The following is a 13,320-nucleotide window of genomic DNA, read 5'->3' on the forward strand; positions in this document are numbered from 1 at the left end:
CCTTCACATATATCAAATGTCTGTAATTAATTAGGAATTACATTTAAGGTTTTTAATAATTGGAGAGTATATATGGAATACATAAGACGTATGCCACCATTTATCTTACCATTGAGCAATTCTGAAATGATTGAGAAAGCATGAAGCCAGAGAAAAGTTATTATGGTAATACAAACAGTCCAGTGTTTGACTGGAATTCATATAACTCTGTATGAGTTCAGACTCTAGCACTCCCATATCAGGTCTGACATAGATGTACTTCTCACAGCCTTCCAAGAAGCCCCATATTTTGGGTAAAGATTCCAGGACCCTAGGTATCCAGAGTGAGTAGGATATGACCTATCTGTCACTATCCTGTGACTCCTGTGGCTTATACGGCCCTGGGCTCCCAGGGCTATTTATGTCATCCCTGGACCAGACATCAGAAGTCCTGCTGCAGCTTCAAATGTCACTGAACCTCCACCCACTCACATGTAGGACTAGAAGCTTCTAAGGCAAAGGGCTGACATGGGGTCGGGTTGCTTGTCACTTGGCATCCCATCCTGGCTTGAGTGTCTGCTTGGCTATGGAAGTTGTTGAATCATCAAAATGAAAGCCCTAGGCTCTTTTGCACTTCCCTGTGAGTCCTATAATCTGACAGGGCTCCTCAGTACCCAGCAAGTTGTTTCCCAAGCTATGTACAGAGATCAGTTTTCTCATCTAAAAATATGCCCTTCTAGTCAAACCTCCTATTCATGCTACTTGGTTCTGACATGCCGGTGCTCAAAGCCAAATTGAGATGTGCCAGTTCTAGTGAAGAGTAGCTGTTTCCCTGTCTATTCACTGAGGCTATGATTGAGACAGACAGCTGTGATTCGGATTTAATGCCTTCACTTAATGTCCTGCATTTAAGGATATAAGCTGTTTCACAACTCTAAATCTCAGGTTCTTTAGATTAAAATGTAGATAATTGATGTCCATAGCTCGCAGGATACCTAGAGTCAACCGATGGAAACATAATGTGTGTAAAACTCACCTAACACTGTACCTCCAGAAGCTGCTGGTTTTACTGACAGTTTTAAGTCATTTTGCATAAGGCACTTTATTTTGTTCATCCAAAATAATTGAAATAAAACTTGATGCTACTAAAAGAGATTTGAATTATTATTCTTGATAATGTGTCTGATGCCTGTACAGATGTTTGAGATTTGAATGACAGCTTTACTTTGAGTTGTAATTCATTTCATTATTCTCATACTCACAAGTCATCTAGTATATTATTACAGGAATATAGTATTCAATCTAATATAGACATCACGATTTATCTGAAACAGAGTAATAATACTCAGGGTTTTGAAGATGCAATTTATAAAAACTCTGGTAAATGGCAAAACAACTGGACAGTTTAGTTTTAGTGGAAGTCTACCACAATCATTTTATTTATTTATTTTTTATCATTTTATGTCAATATCTCCTTTTGTGTTCCATCCACCAATAACTGACAATTATAATGCAAAAATAGCCTGAGCACACTGACTGTATAGATGAAACACTGAATTGTCTTTTAAATCACTGTAGGTCATGGAAGAATCTGAAGTGTGCACAGTGCCTGGTGGTTTAGCCAAGATGAAGAAACAATTTGAAAAGGATGAAGTGACTTCAACCTGTAATGGTTTTTCTGAGTATCAATACCAACACCAGAGCAGATCTGAACAGGTAACACCACTGTGGGTGATGGGTAACTCATTTAGAGGTGAATTTGCTCTCACCAATGCAGAAACACTCCTTCTCTGGTGATAGAGTTAATTCATTGCCCATTTAAAAAATTGTCATTTAGAAAAATAATAAGAGCATATCGGTGTGTTGATTTATTCAGCTGAAAAATTTTGCCATGTGAGCCCTGTTGGAATGTTCTCCTTCAGTGTCTTATGTTTCAGACATAAATGAAAGTTAAATAGTATAACTTAGTCAACAAGTAAATAGACATGCTGAGAGCAATGTTTACATTGAGTGTCTGCATCTAAGTTGTGATTCATGATAAACTATCTGTTGGTTGTTTGCATAGTTGAGATATGAAGCATTATTCAGGATTTGTTGTGGGGAGTCTTATTTTTTTTTCTTTAAAATCATCAAACATCAAAGAGTAGGACCCAGATGTTACATAAAACCGCATAATATGACTTCTGGCATATAAACTTTTCCTATTTCGCTATTTCAGTAACATGTATCATCAAATATTTTCATGAGATATAATGGTTTTTAAATGTGAAAACCCATCCGACAGAGTTCGGCACTCATAAAATTCACAACTTCAGTGGAAACAGCTGTACTTTGAGCCTGTGTTTTCCTTAAGAAAGGAATAAACTAGGATATGAAATTTTGCAATAGAAAACAAAGTGGATGTGTTTTATTTAAAAAATACAAAAAATGTAAAGCGAAATAAATTTTGTAAATATGAATCAGGTGCTATGTGTGGCAAGTAAGTAAATAGTTAAGGCATCAGGAGCAATGATTAAAAGTCTAATACCTGAACAATAGTTATCTTGTTTTAGCTTTGTCTGGAGGGTGGAAAGGTGTAATATAATTAGCTAAATATACTTACTGCAGTAATTCTAATGATGCCTAAGCATGTATAATGTGAGCAAGAAAGTAAGACATGGTATATCTGTGATCTCACATGTAATTGTTTGGACACAGGAAACAAAGTAAGTCAAGTATAGATGGGGTGTTTAGCTTAAATTTGTCAAAAATATAAAACATAAGTATGTTAATAACTTAAGTAACCAATTCCTCACAGAAGTAAGTACATATTTGTAGATACATTACTATTAGAAAAACTGTGCTATAAACTTCAGACCACAAGTTTTGGGATTCACAAATCAGAGTTCAGTTCAATCTCTGATACTCACATGTTGAGTAGGCCTTGGATATACACATTTTTTGCAGTTGCATAAGGCCTTCCCACCATGCTTAGAAGGACCTGTGCTTAGTTTAACACTGTACTCTCCATTCTGAAATTTGCAATAGCTTTCAAGCAGTTGACTCCATGTTTTTATTTCATCTGATTATAAATATGACCTTCAGTATGTACGTTATTGTGAAGTTGTATTCACATCTGGAAGCATACAATAAATCCATGGTACACCCAAATCTCATTCACAAATGAGGAGTTGGTTTTGGCTCCTGTGGTGTATAAGAGCTGACTTGTACAATTCTCTATCATTAAATTTGGGGGAAAGTTTGCAAAAGAGATGGTATATTAGTAGCTGGAAGACTGGCAAAGCATGGTGTCTTTGCAGTAGTCGGGGCACAGATACTAGAGTAAGAGCAGGGCTCAAGTGTCTGCTCCCTTAGTGATCTGTGTGACACTTAGCAAGGTCCTTAAATTCTCTGTGCCTTGAGATTATAATGGAATCTAGCTTCTGGGTTTATTTACAAAAATAAGTTGATGTTCATAAGGATTAAAACAATGCCTAGGGCTTGAAGTGAGGTAGCTCAGTGATGAAGAGTATACACTGCTCTTACATTCACATCATGACTCACAGTCACCTACTTTCCAGCTCCTAGGGCTCCATCACCCTCTTTTGGCTTCCACAGACACTGTTCAAACAAGTGAACAAACTTACATACACACCACACACACAGAATTAAAATTAAAAAGAAAAATTAAAAGATAATCCAATGCCTATACCAACATATGAACTAAGTAACAGTTTGTTTGTTTGAAGTACCACTTTAATTATGTTTCTTCTTATCATTTGGTCTTGTTCCATCTTAGTTCACTCTATTATCACTCAGATTGACTGACAATCATTTTCCTGGGGTTCAGACATACACACACACACACACACACACACACACACACACATACATCACACACACACACACAGAGAGAGAGAGAGAGAGAGAGAGAGAGAGAGAGAGAGAGAGAGAGAGAGAGAGAATAAACAAACAGACAGACAAACAAACAAATAACTAAATAAATATCAGCCTTCAGCACCCTGAAAAATTTGTCGTGGCCAAAGTCTACTGACTGGCTTAAGTACCTGCACCTGATTTATCTACATAGAAGTTCTCAGCATATGTTTGTCAATGAAGATACATCCTGTGGAAACCAAGATAAAGGAAGCACAGGACCACTCTGTGCTTCTTGTGAGTTACTATTGGATGCAGACATGCTTTGTGACTGTGGGACACTGAAGTACATGAAAGCAACAAAAACAACACACTGAATAAATATCCAGATCGAGAACTGTAGTGGCCTGTCTAAGCTTCAGTTTCATTATCTATATTTAGATAGAGTAATGATATCTGACAATTACCTGAGGATAAATAAATCTAAGCTACTACAATGCACTTTATAATATAAAGCAATCACAGGCAAAATTAAACTAGTAAGCAGCATTTATCAGATGCCTCTTGCACATAGAATCCTGTGAGAAAATGAAATAAGCCACCTCTACATTTAAAAAAAAGGCTTTAATTTGAATCTTGATTAGAAATCTGAGATAAATGTCAAATTTGATTCTAAAGGGAGAAGAGACAACTGTCTTAGATATCCACTTAGACTTTTTAAACAATCCAAATGCATCCTAAAAATGTGTACTTTTATCAAGAGGGATGAAGGACAACATGCATGCCAATAGAAGGGTAGTTAATTCTGTTCTTACATAAGATATTGTCAGCTCAGATGACATTTGCAACCCTTTAGCTTATTGAGAGTACTTGAGATCTATCTTCCTGCTCAGTCCTCCTTTGGCCAAATATATTTAATTTGATGACATGCAGTAACTAACATTAATTTGGAAACCAGTTTAATTAAGGTGAAAAGAAAGAGCATTTGTGTTGGATTTCTTACAATATTTAATGTCACTGTTAGTAATGTTTTCATTAGTTGTAATAATTAAGTCTAATCTGCCCCTTTCCTTTCTAATGTATTGAAGTCAGAGTTTTCAAGGTAATTGGCTATTTGGTAACAGTTTGTCTTAGAGACCAGCAATTGGAGTAAACAGAGCTTGAAAACGGACCTATCTGTGAAATTAAAAGCCCCTTGTTCTTGCTTTATACCTGCAGGAAAGAAAACGCTTAGTTATTTTTCCTTTGACAAAACACCAAACAAAAGACCCTAAGGACGGTGGGGCTCGTTTTGCCTCAAAGTTTCAGGGGTTTTAGTCTCTTAAGGTGGAGAAAGCAAGTGAAGTGGCCTGGTCTATGCCAGCAGATTGCTGCTCCTAGCATTGTGGGAGAACAGGAAGCAGACCGTTCAGAACTGGAACCAGAATCTTAATATGAGTAATAAGCTGCCCTCTGCCCCCATCAGCAGCCTTCGTCTGCCAGCTAGGCAACATACCAAAGATTCTATACTCTCCCAAAACAGCACCACCTGCAAAGAATGAAGTGTCCAAACCCATGAGTCTCTTCTGTTGACACTCACCCAAAAGAGGGGAACCAAGACACAGGAACACCCACTGATGCCAGAGTTGTTAAACAAATGATATCTCATCTCCTATATGGGGCTAGTCATGCTATATGGTTCTGTTTAACAGTAGCATCACTGATGCCCTGTGAAGTAACCACAGGAAAATCATGAAAGAAAAGAGCCAACCTCAGTTACTGGGAGAAGAGGGATTAGTGGTGGGACAAACTTAGATCTTCAGAAGAATAGAGTTGGGGTTGGATGGTAGAGCATGCCTATAATCCCAGTACTCAGGAAATTGGAACAGAAAGATCACAAGTTTGAGGCCAGCCTAGTCTACTAGCCTGGGCTACATAAGGAGATGGTTACTTTAATGTGTGTGTGTGTGTGTGTGTGTGTGTATGTATGTGTGTATGTATGTATGTATGTAAACTTTGTAGGGAATCTTGATTGGGTTGCTCCACTGATTAGTACTAGTTTTTAACAGCATTCATGTAGATGTTGCCTTTCAAAAACCATTTTTGCTTCTAGCAGGCATGATTGGCATCTATCTCTCTCTGGGGATATTGAGCCACTCAGACTACCTCCTGTTTATTATTTATTTCAGATTTATCCTATCAACCTTTAAAATTTTAGGAGTGAGTCTTCAGCATTCTATACTAGAAAACCTAGTGGATCCTTCATGATAAAAGGCAAATATCACTTAAAGGAACACTTTAAATTTTAATTGTTATGCTTTAGATTTATTTATTTTATTTGTATCAGTATTTTGTCTGCATGTATGTATGTGTACTTCTTGTGTGCTAATGCCTACAGAGCTCAAAAAAGGGCCTCAGATCACCTGTAACTGGAGTTACAGATGATTGACTGCTATGTGAGTTCTGGGAACTGTTCAGGCCCTCTGTAGAAGCTGCCAGTGCTCTTAACTGCTGAGCCATCTCTCCAGTCCAAAAGGACATTTTTTTATTCATTCACTACAACAGCCCCTGGGAGGAACATCTTAAAAATTCAGTTCTCTCAACCTCAATGAGGACCTCAAAATAGAGTGTGAAGCACCTGCTGCAATGAACCTGTAATGGGAAAGAAACTCCCATTTGTCTCCACCATGTTCCTGCCTGTGTGCCACTCTACAGCTTCTGTCTGGTGTTCTTAGGGTTTTCATCCTCTTGTTCTATTTTTCCTCAGTTAGAAGATTCATTCACATATCATTTATATGCCATAATATCCACCCACTTGATGGGTACAGCTCAGTGACCGCTTTATACACTTGCGGAGTTATTTAATGTTACTGCAGCCTACTTCTAAAATGTGTTCAGCCCTCCAGAAGAACTCTCAGATCCCAAATCCATAGTCTACCATACTGTGCCTTCCTCTCAAGCTCAGCATTTGTCTTCCATCTTTTTAGGTGAATTGTCTCTTCATTCTTTTTCCTTCATCTTTGTGCATCCCTGAGGAGGTCTCTAGTTGTTGAGTCGCAGAAGCTTCTGCCTTTTGGGTGTTGCTTGGTTTCTTTCTGTTTCTTAATTCATTCTGTGGCTTCAGTGAAAAGGAATCGGTGCGGATACACACATTTTGGAAGTGCTCCTTGCAGTGTAGCACCCAGGAAAGGATTTTTCTATGGAACTGCTGCCCTGAACCTCAACAAGAGTTGAAAGTATCTCTGCCCGCCCCTCTCCTGCCCTCTCCAATGTGCTGGGTGATGGCATGTACTTTCCACATACATTTGCTGTTGCAAAAATGCAAATGTAGACATTCATACTCTGAAAGACTGCATGGCTTTGGAAGGATCCCTGGGCAATTTTAGGTCTACAGAAAACATTTATGACAGCTTGTGATGGATGAGATCTGACATCTGTGTGTTTTCAATTCTATAAAGGTGACCCGCAATCATTTTCAAGCAAACTAAATATATTTTTATCAGTGGGATGTGCACAATGCAGTTACTCATACTTTAAAACTGCCTGTAATTTATGCCACATATATCATATTTCAAGGTCATGAATTGATACTACCAGCTCTGCCCTGGCCCAGATCACCATCTAAACAAAAGGTTATGGCCAAGAGTGTCATGTAGTGTATTTTAATTATATGCACAATTTTAAACAACTATTATAACTGAAAATAATAGCACTCAAAATAAAGCAGTCTGGAGTAACTCTTAGGTCTCTGACTCCTGAGTCAATCAACTTGGATTATAATCCCTGAGTTAGCCACCTATCCTAATACCACAAACTGGTTCATTTATAACCACCCGAAAAGTGGAAGCTCACATTTCTGGAAGCTGGTATCTAACATCAAGGTTGTAGAACCCAGTAAGGGTTTTCTTACTGCATCTTAACAGCAAACAGTAAGAGGAGGGGAGAGAGGTATAGATACAGATAGGAAAAGGATGGAGAATGGGTGCAGGGAGACCCAGATTAACTGAGGAGTTAATACATGCTAGGCATTTTACTGAGGATAATCATTCTTTACTTAGAAATTGATTTTTAAATCTTTATGCATGTGTAAGGACATGAAGAAGTTTCCTTCACAACTTAACATTCTTGTCAGTTCTTTGCTTAGAGCTATGTAACAACAGTTTCTTAGGAGCCTCAGACATAATTAGAAATTAGCTTAAAATGAGCATACCTGTATGTGCTTTGGGCATATGTTGTTCTGGAATCATCAGAAACACTGCTGAGTGCACATTCTGAAAATTAGAATAGTAAGCAAGTCTTCCTCTGAGGAAAAGTGCTTAGCCTCATCTAAGAAATGAAAAAGATGATGTGTCAAATCTCTCAGAACACAGAGAAGAGGAGAAAGAATAAAGCCCCTTTTGTGCAGGCATTGCGTGTCTCCGGGATGTCTCTGGGAATGGAGTTTGGTTTTTAAGTGGAAGCAATTGAATAGGCTGGCATTGGCTTTTGGAGACCACTTTGTTCATGGTATTGTGGCAAAATGTATGAGAAAAAGATGATTTAGTTAGTGTATGAATCAAACCAGGCAGAAAAGGGAAAGCTAATACTACTTGAAGAAATGAAGAAAGGAGGATGGAGAGAAGGTGTTGGTTTGCCATTTCTAATACTGAAACTCCTATAGTGCGTGTTACGACTTCTCAGCACATTTTACTTGTTGGGAGGAAGGGAAAGAAAGTAATTTGTAACTGGAAGTAACCCGTTACATACTACGGTTTGTACAGTTGGAAAAACCAACAGAGATATTACCACATAAATAGGGTCCATATACCTTTAACTGTAACAGGCTTGCTTGGTTAAAAATGAAAACTAATGATAGATTGTCCTCTGTTGTGCCCCCACAAATCTAGCCATTTAACTTGTTTATTCACTACAGCTCTTCCTCAATGTCTCTGGCTGAAGTGATAAAAGATTAACTTAGTGCTGATTCAGAATTAGACAACCAATTGTTTCTAAATGGTGCTCTCTGGCCTCGTCAGTTCACATCTGTAATACTCATATGGCCTGATCTGCAGGAGTTGCTCTATGCAGATTTCAGTTGGCTGACTGATTACTATGTGAACATCCCAGTTGCTGACTATGCCTTAGCCAACCACTGTTGATCTTCACAGTTCTTCACTCTTCCCTTCAGTTTAGAAGAAAGTAAAAGTGCCAACTTCAATCCCATCTTGGGTTGATAGGTACATGTTTTATGGTTGATTGTTTTTTCTCTACTCTTGCACTAAGAACATTTTTACCAGGCTCATGAGTGTCTATATTCATGGTTCTCTTGCTGTACCATATTGCCACTGGTTGTCACCAGTCATCATTCTTTCTGACCTTTTCTGTCTCTTATATCTCTATTGGGCATGACAGGATCCAGCACTATTTTTAAAAGAAATTGAATCCCATGAAGTTATATTCTAAGAAAAACTCCTTTGTTCAATTTGTAAGGTATATTTAGTGAATTTTGTACTTCCTATACCAACTATGTGGAGAAAATCACTAATCAAACTGCAATAGGACTTGTATTTCTCGAGATGGAAGACAGAGTCATTTTTTCCATGACCCTCTACAAACCACTAGCTTTGCCCTTGCCTATCTTGGGGCATGCTTGAGAATGACCTGCCCCACTACTTCTTGGATTGAGTCCCGGAAGCAGTAGTTTCTAGGAGACTGCTGTCTGGGGTTTCTGTAATCCTCTAAGCCTGAAGCAAGCTAGCTGTCTAGCCATTCAGACTTCCTGAAAAAGTGCTTACTAGTCCTACACCTAAACCCACTATATAAGAAATTAGAATCAAGCCGGGCGGTGGTGGCGCACGCCTTTAATCCCAGCACTTGGGAGGCAGAGGCAGGCGGATCTCTGTGAGTTCGAGGCCAGCCTGGTCTCCAAAGCGAGTTCCAGGAAAAAAAAAGAAAAAAAGAAAGAAAAAGAAATTAGAATCAAGGCATTTTCCCTATTGGTCGGGGTCTGAGAGTCTCAGCAGTGATTTTGGCATCAAAGCCCATTTCTACTTGAACCTACACAGTGGAATTCCCTGGACACTCTGGGCTGGTTCTGATTTATTCCTTTGATAGATCAAGGGTTGGGAAGTACATATCTCTCTGAATCATTCTTTGCCTATCTGTGTATCTGTTTGCTTATTTGTTTGTGAACAGCAAAGTCTCATATAGTCCAGGCTGGCCTTGAACTCACTGTGTAGCTGAGACTGTTTTCAACTCTTGATCATTTTGCCCCCCACTTCCCAAATACTGGAGCTATAGGGCTGTGTAGCCTGCCTGGATTTCTCAGAATCATTCTAGTCCATAACAACAAATATGGTACATTTCTGAGTCAAAATTCATTATTTCAAAACTGACCCTTCTTTCTCTCTCCTCCCTCTCCATCTCTTTCTTTCCCTTCCTCTCTCTGCCCCTCCTTCCCTCTCTCTTTCTCTCCCTCTCCCTCTCTCTTTTTCTGCAACCTGAGGCTTACTTTCTACCTACCACTATGGCCTCTCCCCAGTAGTTGGGACTTCTTGCTCATGTGGACTTTCTCTTGAGATGCCAAGGAAAGTTCAAGAACAGGACATGAGGCCATGGAAAGGTGAAGAAGGTGGGGCTTTAAAGAAGCTATGGTTAAGTGTAAAAACATTAATTAGACAGTCAAACAGCCGATTTTTTTCTTTTTTTATTTTATAATTTAATTTTACATATCAGCCACGGATTCCCTTGTTCTCCCCCTCCCCCCCTTCCCCCAGCCCACCTCCCATTCCCATCTCCTCCAGGGCAAAGACTCCCTTGGGGATTGAGTTCAACCTGATAGATTCAGTCCAGGCAGGTACAGTCCCCTCCTCCCAGGCTGAGCTAAGTGTCCCTGCATAAGCCCCAGGGTCCAAACAGCCAGCTCATGCACTGAGGACAGGTCCCGGTCCCACTGGTCCCACTGCCTGGATGCCTCCCAAACAGATCAAGCTAATCAACTGTCTCACTTATCCAGAGGGCCTGATCCAGTTTTGGCTCCTCAGCTTTTGGTTCATAGTTCATGTGTTTCCATTATTTTGGTTATTTGTCCCTGTGCTTTTTCCAACCTTGGTCTCAACAATTCTCTCTCATACAAACCCTCCTCTTTCTCGCCAACTGGACTCCTGGAGCTCCACCTGGGGCCTGGCTGTGGATCTCTACATCTGGTTCCCTCAGTCATTGGATGAGATTTCTAGCACGACAATTAGGGTGTTTGGCCATCCTATCACCAGAGTAGGTCAGTTCAGGCTTTCTCTCACCTATTGCCAGTAGTCTATTGTGGAGGTATCTTTGTGGATTTCTGTGGACCTCTCTAGCACTTTGCTTCTTCCTATTCTCATGTGGTCTTCATTTATCATGTTCAATCATACCACAAGGGCACTTGCTCAGCTATGTTCATATCAGCATTGTTTGTAATAGTCAGAACCTGTAAACAACCTAGATGCCCTTCAACTGAAGAATGGATAAATAAAATGTGATATATATACACAATGGAATACTACTCAGAAGAGAAAAACAATAACATCATGAGGTTTGCAGGCAAATGGATGGATCTAGAAAAAAATCATCCTGAGTGAGGTAATCCAGACTCAGAAATACAAATATGGTATGTACTCACTCATAGGAGGATACTAGGTGTAAAACAAAGATGACTAGACTGCTACTCACAACTCCAGGGAGGCTACCTAGAAAACAGGACTCCAAGAAAGACACAGGGATCACCCAATGACAGAGAAATGGATGAGATCTACATGAACAACCTGGATGTGAGTGGGGGTAATGAAGGGCAAGGTTCGAGGGAAAGAGAGCTTAGGGGAGCGGGAGATCCCAGCTGGATCAAGAACAGAGAGGGAGAACAAGAAATAAGAGACCATTATAAATGAAGACCACATAAGAAAAGGAAGACGCAAAGTGCTAGAGAGGTCCACAGAAATTCACAAGGATACCAAACAGCCAATTTAATAGAAGCCCAAAACCCAGTTAATATTTTTCTTAGTAATAAACTGTATTGAAAATAGTATATTTGTGCATATAGATAATACATTAGAAATTTAAAATACATTCAATAATATGATATAATTTAAATGTATGTTAAAATATTAAAATAAACTAGTACAACAAAAATCCAAATGAATGAATAAATTCATTAGTTTATTAAATTTGGTATTCTACAAATTGATTAAAACTTAGATTTAATGAACTCATTATTTCCTTCTGTAGTGAAAAAAAGTATTTGCCATGTTATATAATCTGTACACTTAATGTCCCTTGAATGTGCACCTTTGATATTTTTATACCAGTAATAATATTTTGTGAATGACACAGAGCTTTATTTAATTATAAGTGTAAAGCTTTATTAGCTAAGTATGTAAAAGTGTCTGTAGACTTTTAGAGCTTCACATGACTAAACCAATATGTAACCTTTCCCTGGGATACAAGGTATGCTCATAAAGTAGGAGAAGATAGACTTCTGTGATCTACTCACATCAATCGCATTGCTCTGTAGTCATGCATGATAATTTGCAACCTCTGCCGTCCTCAAGTGAAGTTGATGGTAATTGCTAACTGCCTGCTGAGGCATGACTGTAAAGTCTTGGTCACAGTCCCTTCGTAATTTGCCTTTCAGTTTTGTGAGGTGGAACCTTTTGGTATATGAGTTATCCTGCTGGAGCATAGAGGGGCTGTCTCCTCCCTCCTCCTGGGAACACAGCAGCACATTCTGGTACCTCATTATAAAGGGAATCTCATCTCTCCCTGCACTATGCAGAACATTGGCCTGAGTCTTTTTTGGAAACTCAATCTTCCTGGCAAAATAGTGCCATCTGTATGAACATCCATTCAGTGTCAGTTTCTCTTCTGTTTAAAGGGGGCAGGAGTGGACTAAATGAACGGATCTTGGTGACCTCAAGGGGTTTAGAAATGTTAATGTGTATGGAGGATGCAGTGGATGAGACAAATAGACTTAAGAAAAACTCTGCTGCAAAAAGAAAAAAATATTGAAACAGTTGCTTTTCTTCCTGAAATTTATTTTATTTATTCTTTCAAGCGGAATGTGTAGGAACAAATGTTCACACTAATTATTGGAGTCTTACTGCTACAGCGCCTCTTCTTCTTAGTGGTATTGTGTGTCTGCTGTTTCTACAGACCTATTTGTGTTTATAGAAAATGGTTTCATTTTCATTTACAGAGGATAGGCACCCTTACATTTATATCTGTTGCTCTTTTAAAGTTAAATGAGTCAGAATTTCTTTATCAAGGAAGTATGGAGATATTCTCACAGTGCCAGGACCAGGCAAGCAACACTTGAGTCTCCTCCCTAAAGACACAAGATCGTAACAGAAATGCCTCTTCACACTTTACTAGGCACTTTCAAAAGTGTTTACAGTTGATAATTATGTGAAATACTTAAGGGAATTTTATGTCTCTCATGAGAGGTAATGGACATTTAGGAAAAGTTAAAATGGTATTTTACTGTTTCTTCTATCAGAA

General features: G+C 38.9%; 1 protein-coding gene across 1 annotated transcript in view; it reads left to right on the forward strand.

Annotated features, from left to right (window-relative positions):
- Positions 1-13,320, forward strand: part of Xirp2 (xin actin binding repeat containing 2) — a 107,137-nt gene that overhangs the window by 63,583 nt on the left and 30,234 nt on the right. The window contains 1 exon segment of the mRNA XM_037204845.1: positions 1,558-1,695. Coding sequence (XP_037060740.1) covers positions 1,558-1,695 — 138 coding nt within the window.

The sequence above is a fragment of the Peromyscus leucopus genome, chromosome 4 (genome assembly GCF_004664715.2).
Source record: "Peromyscus leucopus breed LL Stock chromosome 4, UCI_PerLeu_2.1, whole genome shotgun sequence".
NCBI classification, from domain to species: Eukaryota; Metazoa; Chordata; class Mammalia; order Rodentia; family Cricetidae; genus Peromyscus; species Peromyscus leucopus.